The 18,120-nt window shown below is 31.7% G+C and overlaps 1 protein-coding gene across 2 annotated transcripts in view; it reads right to left on the minus strand.

Moving 5' to 3' along the window:
• LOC127178374 (mannosyl-oligosaccharide 1,2-alpha-mannosidase IA) overlaps positions 1-18,120 on the minus strand; it is a 292,115-nt gene that overhangs the window by 11,742 nt on the left and 262,253 nt on the right. The window contains exons 6-9 of one of the 2 annotated variants that reach the window (XM_051131220.1): positions 16,517-16,640; positions 16,347-16,440; positions 12,424-12,539; positions 7,316-7,535 (exon numbers count right to left, since the gene is read on the minus strand). In XM_051131220.1, the coding sequence (XP_050987177.1) occupies positions 7,316-7,535; positions 12,424-12,539; positions 16,347-16,440; positions 16,517-16,640 (554 nt within the window). Of the gene's footprint in view, positions 1-7,315; positions 7,536-12,423; positions 12,540-16,346; positions 16,441-16,516; positions 16,644-18,120 lie in introns of both variants that reach the window. The other variant, XM_051131219.1, reaches the window with a different exon arrangement.

Here is an 18,120-nt window from a genome sequence, read left to right on the forward strand (position 1 = left end):
CAAATGATGCGTTAGGACTTGCGTTTACTGACCTAATAAACTCTTTTGGAGTCAAGCAAAATGTCACTGGGCCCACTCATCATTTTGATCATACGCTAGATTTAATTATATCGCATGGAATTGATCTTACTGATATAGATATCGTACCTCAAAGTGATGATGTTTCTGACCATTTCCTTGTATCGTGCATGCTGCGTATCACTGATATTAACTGTATGGCTCTGCGTTATCGTCTTGGCAGAACTATTGTTCCAGCCACCAAAGACAGATTTACAAATAACCTGCCTGATTTATCTCAACTGCTCTGTGTACCCCTTAATACACAGGATCTAGACAAAATGACTAGCAATATGGGCACCATCTTCTCCAATACGTTAGAAGCTGTTGCCCCATCAAATTGAAAAAAGTTAGAGAAAAACGTATTGCGCCATGGTACAACAGTAATACCCATTCCCTCAAGAAAGAAACTCGCAATCTTGAGCGCAAATGGAGAAAAACTAACTTGGAAGTTTTTAGAATTGCATGGAAAAACTGTATGTCCAGATACAGACAGGCTTTAAAAGCTGCTAGGGCTGAGCATTTCCGCGAACTCGTAGAAAATAACCAAAACAATCCTAGGTTTTTATTTAGCACAGTGGCTAGATTAACAAACAACCAGACGCCACCTGATCTAAATATTCCTTTACAGTTTAATAGCAATGAGTTTATGAATTTCTTCACTGATAAAATAGATAACATCAGAAATGCAATAACCAATGTAGATTATACTGCATCTAATATGTCAACTTCTTTCATCGCACCCAAAGAAAAACTGCAGTACTTTACCGCTATAGGACAGGAAGAATTAAATAAACTCATCACTGTGTCTAAACCAACAACATGCCTATTAGATCCCGTACCCACTAAATTACTAAAAGAATTGTTACCTGTGGCAGAAGAACCGCTTCTCGATATTATCAACTCATCGTTATCTTTAGGTCACGTACCCAAACCTTTCAAGCTGGCGATTATTAAGCCTCTTATTAAGAAACCACAACTAGACCCTAGTGAACTGGCAAATTATAGACCCATTTCTAATCTTCCATTTATGTCTAAAATTTTAGAGAAAGTTATATCTGTTCAACTGTGCTCATTCTTGCAAAAAAATGATATCTATGAAGAATTTCACAGCACAGAAACTGCACTTGTTAAAATCACTAATGACTTGCTTCTTGTGTCAGACCAAGGCTGCATCTCACTGCTAGTTTTACTTGATCTTAGTGCTGCGTTCGACACTATAGATCATGACATACTAATTGATCGACTACAAAATTATGCAGGTATCCAAGGGCAGGCTTTAAAATGGTTTAGATCCTACCTGTCTGATCGCTACCACTTTGTTTATTTAAATAGGGAGTCATCTCAGTTATCACCAGTAAAGTATGGAGTGCCACAAGGATCTGTTCTAGGTCCTCTACTATTTTCAATATACATGCTGCCCCTTGGTAATATTATTAGAAAACACGGGATTAGTTTCCATTGTTATGCTGATGATACTCAACTATATATCTCAACAAGACCAGATGACACTTCTGAATTATCGAAGTTAACAGAGTGCGTTAAAAATGTAAAAGATTGGATGACCAACAATTTTCTGCTATAAAATTCAGATAAGACAGAGATATTACTTATTGGACCTAAAAACAATACACAGAATCTTTTGACTTACAATTTACAACTAGACGGATGTACTGTTACTTCCACTACAGTCAAAAGCCTGGGTGTTATATTAGACAGCAACTTGTCTTTTGAAAATCATATTTCTCATGTTACAAAAACAGCATTCTTCCATCTTAGAAACATTGCCAAGCTGCGAAACATGTTACCTGTTTCTGATGCAGAAAAGCTAGTTCATGCATTCATGAGCTCTAGACTGGACTATTGTAATGCACTACTAGGTGGTTGTCCTGCATCTTCAATAAACAATCTACAGATAGTCCAAAATTCAGCTGCTAGAGTCCTTACCAGGTCAAGAAAATATGATCATATTACCCCAATTTTAAAGTCTCTGCACTGGCTACCTATTAGGTTCCGCATCAGCTACAAAATAGCACTTCTTACCTATAAGGCACTTAACGGTTTAGCTCCTGCGTACCTAACTAGTCTTCTACCACGCTACAATCCATCACGCTCCCTAAGGTCACAAAACTCTGGACTGTTGGTAGTACCTAGGATAGCAAAGTCCACTAAAGGAGGTAGAGCTTTTTCACATTTGGCACCCAAACTCTGGAACAGCCTTCCTGATAACGTTCGGGGTTCGGACACACTCTCTCTGTTTAAATCTAGATTAAAGACTCATCTTTTTAGCCAAGCATTCAAATAATGCATCTCATAAACTTTTCCTGCAGCTATATCTGATCAAATGTTCATTATCAATCTTTTAGCTCTGGTTAACAAACCTTCCTTTTCTTAGTTTGAACAGCAGCTATGCTAATTATGTTCCTATTTGTTCTCTGTTTTTGCCATGGGATTGACATCCCATGGTAACTAGGAATTCACAAGCTCCAGTCTGGATCAAGAACACTTAAGAAAAGATGATGCCAACCCCACAGAGGACTTCAGATGATGCCAACCCTGAAAACATACAGCACTACCGTATTCTGCTACTAATTTATAGTGTTCTTTGTCTGTTTGATTACGTCATTAATTGATCTTTACCACACATCTCTTCCATATGTACATCAAGCTACTACTACATATATTGTAAAAATGTCAATTTGGTGTAAAGCTGCTTTGCAACGATATGTATCGTGAAAAGCGCTATACAAATAAATTTGAATTGAATTGAATTGAATGTCGTTATGTTATGATTATAAGTTATAATTTTGTCATCATTTCAACTGTTTATCTCATTTTATGTCAAAATTTTGACTTTCAAAGTCATAATTTTGACTTTATTCTCAATTATGATTTTGTCATAATTTCACCTTTTTATTAATTGAGTTTTATGTCGGAGTTTTAACTTTTAAAGTCATAGTTTTGACTTTTTAATCTCAATTATGATTTGTCATAATTTTACTTTATTTCATAAAAATAATTTTTTTTTATGTCAAAATTTCAACTTTTAAAGTCATAATTTTGACTTTTTAATCTCAATTATAATTTTGTCAGCTTCAACTGTTTATCTCATAATTTAGACCTTTAAAGTCATAATTTTGACTCTTTAATCTCAATTATGATTTTGTCATAATTTCAACTTTTTATTTCATAACTATCATTTTCTGTCATAATTTCATTTTCTGTCAAAATTGTTAAGTTTTAATCTTATAATAAATTATAATTTTTTAGAATTATTATATAATTATAATAACGGTATGATTATAAGTCATAATTTTGTCATCACTTCAACTGTTTTTCTCTTAAGTTTTATGTCATAATTTTGACTTTCATAGTCAGAATTTAGATTTTTTTAAACCTCAATTATTATTTTATGTCGTAATTTTAACTTTTAAAGTCATAATTTTCAAATCTCAATTATGATTTTGTCAATCTCAACTGTTTATCTCATAGGTTTTATGTCAAAATTTTGACTTTTTAAACCTCAATTATTATTTTATGTTTCAAAGCTTAAATGATTGGGGGATTTAAGCTTTTGACATCTGGAAACCACAGCCATGAACGTTTGTGGAGGACTGTTACCAATGCAAATAACAAATTAAAATTAAAATTTACCCAAACATTTTTTAATTAAATGAAAATGAAACACTTCCAGGATAAATAATGATGAGGCAAATATCACAGAAAATGATGCTTAATAAACTGAGAGAAGCAGAAATCATCATCATGATTAAAACACTATTCATCATGCAGCCCTATTAAATTGGTTTTCATTTTCTGTGTCTCTGCATCTCATGTGAATCTTTGAAAAGCACATTCATAGTATGAATCGATAAAACTAAGCAGAAAGAAATAAACGGTTTATTTCTGAATGTAGCTGGACTGAACTGAAACGGTCAAATCATAATAAACAGAAAAAGTGCATGTGTTTTATACTAAAAGTAGGTTAGATGCAGTAAAAAAAGCACTAGTTAGTCTTCAATCTCCCTAGTGCTGATTGCTCAGCTGCTGTAAAGCCTGAGTTTTGTAGTAAACACAGCGCATGTGTGGTTTGTGCGCACTATGATCACCAGCCGTCTTTCTGAAAACACAATGCTTTCAAAGCAGAACATAACGTAACAAACCCAAATGTATCCCATTATGCCCTTTAAATCTGAAATTACAAGCAGCTCCGGTCCGGGAGAAACACTCTCGACTGAATAAACATTTTCATTTGCATACTGATTTTGGTTTGTTTGTCTCAGTCCCCCGTCTCTTTAGCACTATTACGCCACTTCAGCCTGGAACAGTATTTTCCACAGCCGGTCTGTGTGTTAAAGAGTAGCATGGTGTTTTTTTTTAGTGATTTTTGGTGTGTTACGATCAGAGAAGCTCTCCCACGGCAAGCACTTACTGGTAACTTTAATATGACGCTTCTCGATATATGGCATGATGTTTTTCCAAACGTGTTAATATAACAGCTTTTTTGAGCTGTTTTAAAAAAATAAACATTTATACATTTATTTTTTTTTTACTTCAGTTGCAGTTATTTTAGCCCATGAAGTTAAAATTAATTAAAATTAAAATGTTGCTTTGGCAACTACCTGATTTTTAAAAATATTTTATTACAGTTAATGTTTATTTTATTTCAAGTAATTCATTTTTCCAATTGTTTTATTTATTTATTTATTTATTTTTTTTTGGTAAGTAATCCAAATTTTGAATACTTTTTTTTTTTTTTTTTTTTTAATATTATCTGTTTTCATTGTAAATTCAATTTTTACTTAAGTTACTTTACTTATTTTTTAGTTTACAATTTAGTTTTTTTCCTAAAAATAAAATAAAAGACAATATAAAGGAAAGATACAACAAATACTGCCATGATGTATAAATACCTAAAAAAGTTAAATAATATTTAAATAGCAATAAACATTTCACATTAACAACTTTGCATTATTGGAATGAGAATCTGAGGATGAAAATATCTTTGTCATTAAAATAATGCCACAATGTTTAACAAACAACCAAACAGATTATAGTGGTCCTAAAAACAAGCATCGTTTTCTTTATGTTTTATATAATTCGTCACGGTGTAAAATGTGAGGCGGGCATGTTCTCGGCAGGTTTCATATAGCGTTCATCCCCTGTGGCAGCGGGCTTGAATCCGGCTCAGAGGATTTTATTTTAAAAGAGACGTGAGGTCAGAAATAGTGTGTAGAGACGAGATCAAACGGCTAATTCTGTAGCGTTTGGCTTCTCCTGATGAGAGCGCTGTGAAGAGCGGCCCGTTCTGTGCTATTTCTGATCTGAAGCAGGTTAGACTTCATCTCATCTGTTTGCTTCTGATGTCTGAGAAAGCAACAGTTTGAGGCTGTGATTATCCAGCAGAGTAATGGCCTTCCTCTATCTGAGCGCCGGCAGATTGGATTTTCAGAAACACAGACGCGCTGAAAGCATGAGGAGAAAGATAAGACAAAGGGATGTTTCTGGGGAAGCTGACGCTCAACGCTTTCTGTTTTAGAAAAGTCAATTTTGACATCACACCACTGTTATTTTACCATCATTTATATACTGTTATGGTGCGTAGAGATATTTTAAATTAGCTTGCATTATTATAATTTCAGTGTAGTTTCAAGTTTTAGTAAGCTTGTTATGTGCTTTTGTCATTTTCATGAGTTTTTTTTTTTTATTCTATATAGCTTTAATTAATTTTTAAAACTTAAATTTCAGGTAGTTGTCAATACACTTTTCATGTAATCTATGTGTGAAATAATTAAATAAATAAATAAATGATTGAAAAAATTAAAAATAAAAATAAAAATAAATAATTATATAATTTATATATATAAATATATATATAATATAATAATATATATATAAAATTTCATTAAGTTTCCAAGACAGTTGTTTTTATTTTAATTTAGTTTAAGAAGTAAAAAATATTTTAAAATATATATTTTTTAATAAAATAAATAAAAGAAGACACTAAAATACTTAGAAATAAAAAAGTAAAAAGATAATCTAAATAAAATAAACTTTAACTGAAAAAAAAGTATTTAAATCCAATGCTAAAGTTACTAAAACTAAAATGGAAATATTTATAAAAAAAATACTTAAATAGAAATAAAAAATAAAATGTAAATAGAAATATTTAAATAAAATAAACTAACTGAAATAAAATAAAAAACCTATTTCATTTCAGTGCAGCATTTCTACTTGAAGTACTTTCAGTTTAAGTACTAAGTTAAAAATGGAAATATAAATATATTTTAAAATATATTTTAATAAAAAACAAAAAAGACCCTAAAATAAACTAAATGACTAAAATAGAAAAAAAAAAAAATAAATAAACAGAATTATTTAAATAAAATAAACATTTAAGCTAAACTAAAATAAAAAAAAACATTTTATATTAATGCAACACTTCTACTTTAAGTACTTTTATTTAAGTACTAGTTACTAAAACTAAATTAAAAAATAATATATTAAATAATAAAAAAATATTTTAAATACATTTAATACAAAACTGTTTTTTAAACAAACAAACAAAAATAAAAATGACATTAAAATTACTAAAATAGAAAAAAATAAAAAGTAAATAGACATATTTAAATAAAATACACTTTAACTGAAATAAAATTTTAAAACTTAATTTAATTCAATGCAGCATTTCTACTTTAAGTACTTTTAATTTAAGTACTAAAGTTACTAAAACAAAAATGGAAATAAAAATATTTTTAAAATATATTTTAATATATATTTTTTAAACAAACAAACAAACAAAGACACACATACAACAAATATTCTAAAACCTAAACTAAAATTAAAATGGGAAATATAAATAAACAAAAACAAATTATTCTATTATTTTCATTATTTAAAGTACTAAAATTACAAAACTAAAACAGAAATAAAATGTAAAAAAGTAAAAAGATAAAAAATAAAACAAAATAAATAAATAAATAAAAAAATGATCAACAACAAAGTTACTAAAAATAGGTAACAAATTAAAATAAAAAGGCAAAATAAACAAAGAAAAAAAAATGGTAAAATGATATTAATGGTATAAGAATGATACTAAAATAACATTAGCATGCAAATTACTGCACTTTCTAAATTTTATAGAGTTGCACTGACCACAGAAATGGAGTGATGCTGTACAAATCCTACTAGTTTCAATGATAAGTAGCTTATCCTACACCAACTAAGGCTGTGTTATTGTGTGAGTCTGTTTTCCGACCTGAGCGGCTGTAGGACTCGTGGCAGGTGTGAGTGATTTCAGCTGCCAGGTCCAGGTAGTGCTGCCTCTGTCCCGCCGGCCCGTCGTCAGCGCCAATGCCAATCATCCCGCCGGAGAAACAGGCCAGATGCCCCATCTTATGGTCCAGGATTCCTCCTCGCCACTCGGCCACGTACGTCAGTCCAGCCGGAGACTTCTGAACCAGGTTCGTCTCAATGGCCTGCAAACGCACAGGGAAAAATCACTTTGATAAATTCAATGTGACTGAGATACACTGGGAAAAAATGGTTTAGGATTTACTCTAAAATTGCGAGTAAATTTCACAAATAAATACAAAGAAACAAGTAACACACTGAATTAAAGATGAATTTTTGTAGTAGAAAGCCTGACAACATTTTCTTGTAAAACATATAGTATTTTTTATTTACAACTTCAAATAAATTTTTTTTTTTAAATGAAATTAAATAAAATAATACAGACAATATAAAAACAAAAACTCTATGATTACTTTGAAACAACTTTCAAACAAAATGCTAGTAAATTTCACAAATAAATACAAAGAAACAGCAAATAACACATCAAATTAAATTACATTTTTTTAAATATAAAGACTGACTTTGTATTTTCTTGTAATATATACAGTACTTTTTATTTACAACTTCAAAAAATAATCTTTTTTGTAAGTCAAATCACTAACTAAACTGCAACACCCTCAATTTAACAATATTTTTTAATATCCTCTTGGAATTTGTTTTATTTATTTATTTATTTTTTAATTAGCTTTTATTATTTTCAGTTTAATTTTAGTAATTCAGTAAAACGTTTTTTTTTTTTTGTTGGGGTTTTTGTATTTCTATATAGCTTTAGTTCAGTAATTTTAGTACTTTAACTTAATTTAGTTAGTTGCCAAGGCAATATTTTTCATTTATTAATTTGTTTATTTTTCTTGAATTTACATTCATTTATTTTATTGTACTCCAGCTTTCTAAGTTTTAAATAGAAATTCTGAAGTAGAAAGACTGAAATAGTATTTTCTTGTAAAATATACTCCTTGTTTTACTTAACTAAAACATATATTTTGTAATGTCAAATTACCTAAATCGTTTAACATTATTTATATATTTTATAGCATTTATTAACGTTTTAAATTAGCTTTTATTATTATATTTTCAGTTTAGTTTGAGTTTTAGTTTTAATTATTTTTTTTTAAATATTTCTATATAGCACTAATTTATTTTTATTTCAGTTCTGCTGATTTTATCACTTCAACTTTATTTTTAGTTATTTTAAGTTTGTCATTGAATATTTATATTTTATTTTATCAAAGCTTTACTTAAAAAATAAGTTGTAATAAAATCGAAATTTTGCTAATGATACAGGGACAGGTGACGGTGATTAACTAATAATGACTTAACAAGGACAGGAACAGAAAAAAAACATATATGGGCACAGAGGGGAGAAACCAACACAAACAGTCCACAGGGGTGTGACATTACTCCCCCCTCCCAGAAGGCGCGACCTCGCGCCGTAGAAAAAACAAAAACAAAGTGGACGTGGGATGGTAACAGAAAGTCAGTGTAAGAGGAGGCTCTGGCAGAGGATGGACTCTCGGGAGGAGGACAACAAACAAAGTCCAGGGTGGTGACGATGGAGGGAGGAGCCATGGAGGAGACAGAAGGGTCCAGGGTGGATCCGACAGAGGGAGGAGCCATGGAAGAGACAAAAGGGTCCAGAGTGGATCAGATGGAGGGAGGAGCCAGGGAGGAGACAGAAGGGTCCAGGGTGGATCAGACAGAGGGAGGAGCCAGGGAGGAGACAGAAGGGTCCAGGGTGGATCAGACGGAGGGAGGAGCCAGGGAGGAGACAGGAGGGACTCGGAGCAGGAGGAGCCAGGCGAGACCCAGGCCGCAGCCATAATGGTAGCCCACGGCGGAGCCGACGGAGGGAGAAGCAGAGGTGGTGGAGTCCAAGGCAGAGACGGAGAGCCGATGATCCTGGGCGACACCGAGGATCTGGAGGGCCAAGGCGGAGCCCAAGGCTCTGGTGACCGAGGCGGAGATCCGGAGGTCCGCGGCAGACCCGGAGCGACAGAGGACTGAGGCGGAGCTGGAGGGAGGGAGGAGCCAGCGGAGCTGGTGGGATGGAGCGACGAGGCGCAGCCGGAGGAGTGGAGTCCAGAGCTGATGGCCGGACGATGACTGACCAAGGTGGAGCCGGAGGGACGAGGGAGCCCGGTGGAGCTAGTGGGCCGACGGGCGACGGTGGCGACGAGGGAGCTGAGAGCTTTATTAGATTTTTATGTTTCTATATCTTTAATTTATTTTTATTTCAGTTTTGGTAATTTTAGCACTTTAACTTTATTTTTAGGTATTTTAAGTTTCTTTTATTTAGTTTATATTAAAGCGTTACTTAAAATGAACAAAAATAAGTTTTAATAAAATAGAAATTTGTAAGTAGAAAGACAGAAGTACTATGTTCTTGTAGAACATACTTTTTGATTTATTTACAAATTTAAAAAACAATGTAAGAGTCAAATCACCTAAAAATCAAATCACTTAACATATATTGTCATATTATTTCTTAACATTTAAAATCAGATTGTATTATTATATTTTCAGTTTAGTTTAAGTTTTAGTAATTTTGTTAAGCTTTCGCAATTTGTTTTTTTTGTTTCTATGTAGCCTTTTGTAGCCTTTGTAGCCTTTAGTACTTCAATTTATTATTGCAGTTGACATTTCTAATGTTCTTTTAACTTTTTTAAAAAAGTTTTTCATCTAATATTTATATTTTATTTCAGCTTTACTTCGGTTAATTAATGTTTTTTATTAGATTTTATAAAATAGAAATTCTAAAGTAGAAAGAAAGTATTTTTTGTAAAACATACTTTTAGTTTTATTTTCCACTTTAAACAATGATCATTTACAGTGTAGCAGTGAATTCCATCTACCAGCTCTTTCTGAAAAGCATATTTGAGTGATGGAGCCTGAGATCCTCAAAACAATGCATGCACGCTGAAGATAATGCAGCTATTAATCGCAGCCGAACGCGCCGCTGTGAGAAACACAAGGATAGACGTGTTTTGTGTGAGAGTGAAGAAACATCCGTTCGTTTTGCAAAGTGCTTTGAAATCAAGGCGACGCCGGATTTCAATAAAGCGCATATAAAAGCGGGACGGCGTGCACATATTGCCGTAGGAGCCGACGTTTATGCATGAAATGTTTTATGTATCGTATAAGACCGTATGCAGCGTGGAGAATTGAAGTCAAGCCTCATTGAGATTCTATCGGGACTTTGAGAGCTGAAGGTGTATAAATCTGCCAAAGACTATACTGGAAAACATCTCTGCGTCTCTGCTGCGTTTTTATGTTTTTACCTCTTTAGAGAAGCAGAAAACAGCACAAACCATCATGAACGATCAACAGCAAATGACTCATCGTTTGGTTTTGTTCCCACACAAAACTCGTTCATATGTTTTTCTGTGTTTGCATCACCAGTTTTCTGCATTTTTGCATCATCAGATGAAAACAAGTCACTTAAAGTGAACATGAAATCAAAATCAGAGTCAATGCACGTCTATCGAGACAAACATCAAATATTATACAGGTTGCAAACGTTTCACATCGACTTTTCCACCGATTTGAACGAATTGAAAACATGAAACATGTTAGTGACTTGCTAATTGTGCTAGAATCATGTTAGTAACATGCTAATCATGCTAGAAACAAGTTAGCAACTTGCTAATGATGCTAGTAACATGCTAATCATGTTAACGACATGTTAATAACTTGCTAATCATGCTAGCAACATTCTAGTAACTTGCTAAAAACATGTTCATGCTTGAAACATGTTAGTGACTTGCTAATAGTGCTAGAATCATGTTAGTAACATGCTAATCATGCTAGAAACATGTTAACAAAATGTTAATAACCGGCTAATCATGCAAGAAATATGCTAGTAACTTGCTAATTGTACTAGAAACATGCTAGTAACATGCTATTCATGTTAGAAACATGTTGGCAACCTGATAATTATGCTAGAAACATGCTAGCAACATGTCAACAACTTGCTAATCATGCTAGAAACATGTTAACAACATGTTAATAACTTGCTTATCATGCTAGAAACATGCTAGCAACTTGTTAATCATGCTAGAAACATGCTAACAACCTGCTAATTATGTTAGAAACATGCCAACAACATGCTAACAACTTGCTAATCATGCTAGCAACCTGCTAGTCATGCTAGAAACCTGCCAGAAACCTGCCAATCATGTTAGAAACATGCTAGCAACATGCTAACAACTTACTAATCGTGCTAGAAACATGTTAACAACTTGCTAATCATACTAGAATCATGCTAGAAACATGCTAGCAACTTGCTAATCATACTAGAATCATGCTAGCAACATGCTAATCATGCTAACAACATTGTAGCAACATGCTAACAACTTGCTAATCATGTTATAAAAATGTTAACAACTTGTTAATTATTTTAGAAACATGCTATTAACCTGCTAATAATGCTAGAAACAAGCCAACGACTTGCTAATCATGCTAGAAACATGCTAGCAACATCTATCTGAAACTGTGTTGCCTTCAAAACATTCAAACTTTAACCCTTTTAAAACTACTTTAAACTTGAAACTATTTCAGACTAAAAACCATCCAACTTAAACTTTTTTTCTTAAAACTTAAATTTCTTAAATATCTTAAACACTTTCTGGTCAGGCTTTCTCAAGCCAACCTGAATGTCTCAACGAACCTTTTAATCTAGTTGTAATTAATATCTTGGCAGACCTCATTCTTCAAGGGAAACATTGTGTAATGAAAAAGCTAATATGCTAATTAAGTGAGAATAAGTGAGAATGTGTTTGCTCGGTTTTATTTCTCCTCTAGGATGATTTTGAGTATGAGGCTTGAGGTGAAACTAATCTTAAACTAATCTAATCAACTTTAGATTAAAGCTTGGAATCTATTTTACACGCTTATCGCCTGTGCAGTCACTCATTTCTTTATTTTTTTTTACTGAACATACTGAAGACCAGGAATAGTAGGTGCAACTAAACTGCAAGAACATAAAATAGTAAAAGCATAAAATAATTAGCGTACCTCCATAGCGCTGTAATACATCTTCTTGGCCTCCTGATCCGTCTTGTCAGACATCAGGAAGGATTTGATCAGGTACTCGTAGAAACTGTCCCCAAGACCTCCAATAGACACATGATCTGGGAAAACCAAGGGGAAATGATGTTAAAAACAAATTCCTGAATCACACAAACCACGTAACCCACAAAAAAACATGTTAAAAAAACATTTTGAATTAAGAAAATTAATTTTAAGGGCAATAAGATTTTAACAGAAAATACGTCAACACAAAGAAGCAAAATGTATTAATTGTAAAATAATTTATTTAATATAATTTAAAAAACAACAACAACAAAAAAACAAGGCAACATTATGTGTGTGTGTATACACAAATATTTATTAACATTCAAAAAAATGTTTGTTTGTGTGATTTATGATATGATTTGTGTGTGTGTGTGTGTGTGTGTGTATGTGTATATATATATATATATATATATATATATATATATATATATATATAGTACTTCAGATTTATTTATCATATTTCATACTAATAATATAGAAATAATTAGTAATTATATAATTATAATTTTAATATATATATATTTTTTGCATTTTTATTTATTTTGAATTATGTGAATATAATAAATCTAAATCTTTTTAGAATTTGCATGTATAAAGGTAAAAACTAAAAATATATTAAAAATAAAATATAAAAAATATAAAAAATATTTTTATTTCATATTTTATTAAATAATTGAGAATTTTAATCATAAATCACACACACACACACACACACATATAGTATTTCTAATTTATTTATAGTACTTCATACTAATAATATAGTAAAAATAGTAATTATATATTATTATATTTAATTATATTATAATAAATCTTATTTATATATACACTGTCAAATATAAATATTTTTTATATTTAATCATAGTATGTCATATTGTAATTTTATAATAATTAATATTTTAATTATAATAAATCTTATATATAATTTATTATAATTAAAAAATATTAAAATAATAATTAATTTATTGTAGTTCATTTACTGTGTGTGTGTGTTTGAGATTTATTTATAGTACTTCATATTTTTACATTTTACAAGAATAATATTTTAATTAATACATTTTTAATTAGAATATATACATATATATATATATATATATATATATATAATTAATTTATTGTAATTAATTGTATAAATACATTTAATATGTACATACATATTTATAGTACTTCACATGTACTTCACTTAAGACTGTAATAAATCTTAGAATTCATATGTATAAATTCTAAATATTTTTTATAGATTTCTTATAGTACATCATTTTTTTCTTATATAATAATTAATATGTCTTATTATACTAAATTTTACATATATATATATAATGTATAATTATCACTACTTTAAAAAAACTTTACTATATATAAATGATTAATTAGGTATTCTATTTCTTTTAACATTTATAATTCAATATAATTTTGTATTTCCATCCTTTGCTTTTTAATTTTGAGGTTAAATCCCACAACGTGTTCTCAGCAGGTTTCATGGCATTCATCCTGTTTATTCTTGGAATCATAATCAGGATCATACGCAAATGCTTTCTATTTATATGCACACCGTTCATTGTGTTCAGCTCACGGATGATCCGGCTACCATAATCGGAATCAACAAACACAACAGCAGGAATGTCGGTATCCGCCCTTCGCTCCATTGACATGCAAATCAGAATGAGGGAGTCGCGCTCCTCTCACTATCGCTGACACTCATTAGGCGTTCACAAGCCGCACCAATTAGCGCTGAAGTCGCAGATTACATTCAGCCCGCTCAAAAAAAAAAAATGTTTCTCCTGTTTTTCAGGTGAATCTGAAAGATTCAATTTCCAAAAGGTAATGGGATTTATTATCATTTTAATAACTCTTGGCTGTGGGCTCATGGCCCTGCTTGACAGGAGAGGCGCGCTGGCTCAATCGATGTCACGCGTGCCAGAATAATTGCATTGCGAAATTTAAAGGCGGCGCGCGTGAGAGCCGCTCTCGTGACCCGCCGCAGAGAAAAACATCGAGAACAAATAATAACAAAAACAAATGTATTTACAGCAGCAGTCAACAGTCTGGACGCCCTCCAGTGAATTTATGCTCTTCACGAACTTAATTATATTTCAGTCTGCTTCAAATATACAAAGCAGCTTTGCAGACAATTACAAATTGAACCTGTGAAACACAACAACATAATACATCTTTACAAGTCTTTTTTATCTGTATGGCTTTGGCATTTATTTGGTTTCGCAACCTTTATGAGAATGGCAAAACATTTCGCATGAAAACAAAAAAATATTTCATACTGTTTAAGCATATCATCTTACATGTGATTTGAATATTTAGAAATATTTGTGAGTGTAAATAATTAAAGGTTTTAGTGTGGTCGATGGGAAGGTTCACATACAATCTGTGTGCACAAAAATCAGCTTTACCCACAAAATTATATTTATATAAATTATACCTTGCACATTTATTTATTACATTTTTTGAGCTATTTTTAAATAAATTTGCCCCAGTTTACACTCTATTTCTCATTAATAATTAAAGCCTACTGTTAGAGTCTTTAAGATATTTTTTTTGCATTGTGCATTACAATTAGGGTTGCAAAAGGGTTGGAAAATTTCCGGTGAATTTCCAGAAACCTTGAGAATTTTTTGGAAAGTTTGCTAAAAAAAAATTGTTCTGCCCCTTTACAACCCTAATTACAATATTTTTACACAGTATTTTAATATTTCTAGTAAAAGCCACGTGTCTGTGTATGTGTGTAATATAAAATAGTATTATTATAATTATATTAATCATGTATTATTTATATTATTTTTAAAATTTATTTATATTTGATTAGCTTGTTGCTAGCATGGTGTTAGCATGTTTTAACATGATTAGCATGTTGCTAGCATGGTTCTAACAGGATTAACATGTCGTTGGCATGTTTCTAGCATGATTAGCAAGTTATTAGCATGTTGCTAACATATTTCTTACATGATTAACAGCTTACTAACATGTTGCTAGCATATTTCTAATGTGATTTGCATGTTTCTAGCATGATTAGAAAGTTACTAGCATGTTGCTAGCATGATTCTAGCATGATTAACATACTGTTAGCATGTTTCTAACATGATTAACATGTTAACTTGATTCTAGCATGATTAGCAAGTTACTAGCATGAATCTAACAGGATTAGCATATCGCTGGCATGTTGTTAGCATGTTTCCCGCATGATTAACGAGTCACTAGCATGTTGCTAGCATGTCTCTAGCATGATTAGCAAGTTACTACCATATTGCTAGCATGTTTGTAACAGGATTAGCATGCATTTAACATGTTTATAACATGATTAGCATGTATTTAGCATGCTACATGACTTTAGCAAGTCATTAGCATTTTGCTAACGTGCTTCTAACACTATTAGCATGTTGCTATCATGTTTCTAGCACAATTAACATGTTGTTAGCCTGTTTCTAGCATGATTAACAAATTACTATCATGTTTTTAGCGCGATTAGCAAGTTACTAGCATGTTGCTAGCATATTTCTAAAATGATTAACATTGCTAGCATGTTTCTAGCATGATTAACACGTTACTACCATGTTACTAGCATGTTTTAGCAGGATTAGCATGCTGTTAGCATGTTTCTAACATGATTAGCATGTTTTTAGCATGTTTCTAGCATGATTAACATGTTTCTATCATGATTAGCATGTTGCTAGCATGTTTCTAGGGTTGTTAGCGTTGGCTAGTGATAGATATAAAAGTAGTGTATAAAGTACATAAAATAAGTGTGGCATCAAATGATTCAAATTTGTTGTATTTCTCATTTGTAAGTTTTGTCTAAAAGCGTCGGCTACATAAATAAATGTAAATGTAATTGAAACCACTGAGACGTTACTTACGCTGTACCCAGTTCCCACTGACGGGACTCAGGAAGTTGGGATAGAGACCGTGAGGCTTCTCGATTTTGTTCAGCAGCTTTCGGATGTTCATCACCTATAGAAAAACAAATCACAGAGTTTATTCACAGCCCGTATCGAGTCCTCTCATTGTGAATCATCAGGATTCTTACCTTCTCAGTGAAGACGGGGTTTCCGGACAGTTCGGTCAGGTGAACGAACTCCAGGTGCAGCGTGCCGAACTCGGCCAGGATGCTGCTGCCGGCCGATGCCCAGCCCCAACTCCAGCTGGTGCCACTGCAACAGAGAGCAGAGGAGCACCGTGAACACCCACACCACACCACACCGCACCACACCGCTGCCATCGCAACCACACAGCTCACCGCACCGTCGCTCGGAGCCATGACAACAGCACGCCAAACCAGGCAGAGCGGATGCCGGCGCGCTCGTTATTCTCTGTGTAGATGGTTTAACACAGAGGTGCTAAAAGCGTTCGCTGCACCCCACATGAGTGTGGCACACAATGCCAATCCATAATGATGCTATTAATGACTCTACTGAAGAACCATAAAAATACAGGATTACAAATGTAGTTTATTGCCTCTGGGAACATCTCAGATGAACTGCACATAAGTCCAAAGCATTCTTCTACCGTAAGGGTTGCACCGATTTGACACGCATACCACTGTAAGACGCACATACAGTAGGAAACAATTATCATCATAATGGTGCATTGGTAAAAAATGCAGTTGAGATTACTTTTTTTCTCTTAATCAGTCATTTTGTCATTTTTAGCATTGTTAAAACAAGATAAACCGCAAAACAGCACAATATTAGAGGGGATTTAAGTTGATTTATCATCCTCCTCTGAAATTGTTTATTTATTTATACTGTAAAACAAGACAAAAATAGTGATTAAAATATTTTTTACTACTATTATAGCTTTTATTAATATTTTAAATCATTTTTATTTTGTTGTGTATTTGTCATTTTTAGTATGTATATATATATATATATATATATATATATATATATATATATATATATATATATATATATATAAAATGTTAAAAATAATAAAAAAAAAACTTTTTAAAATATTAGGTATTTTTATTGGAAAACAAAAAAATTACTAATTAAAAAATGATTTTTTTTAGTGTATTTGTCGGTATGCAATAAAATATACCGAAGCTTATGCTACCAATTTTTGATTTTCACGCAATTTGACTTTCTGGAGATGTTTAATTATTTTTACTGGAAAACAAGACAAAAATACTAATTAAAATGCATTTTTATTGTGTATTTGTCTTTAAAAAACAGAATACAGTAAGGTCTATGTTACAAAGTTTTGCTTCTTATGCATATTGCTATTTTAAAGATTTTTAGATATGTTTACTGGAAAACAAAACAGAAATACTGATTAAAATGCATTTTTATTGTGTATTTGTCTTTATACAACAGAAAATAGCATGGTTTATGTTACAAAGTTTTGCTTTTTGTGCAAACGTAAAAAAAAAAACAAACTTATTGACCTATTGAAGATGTTTAGTTATTTTAACTGGAAAACAAGACAAAAGTACTATTTAAAATGCATTTTTATTGTATATATGTCTTTATACAACAGAATATAGTGAGGTTTATGTTACAAAGTTTTGCTTCTTTTGCAAATAAAAGAAAAAAAAAATGTTTGAAAATATTTGGATATTTTTATTGGAAAACGATAAAATACAGATTAAAAAATTATTTTTGTAGTGTCTTTGTTGGTATATTTTTTGGA

This window comes from Labeo rohita, chromosome 16 (genome assembly GCF_022985175.1).
Source record: "Labeo rohita strain BAU-BD-2019 chromosome 16, IGBB_LRoh.1.0, whole genome shotgun sequence".
NCBI lineage: Eukaryota > Metazoa > Chordata > Actinopteri > Cypriniformes > Cyprinidae > Labeo > Labeo rohita.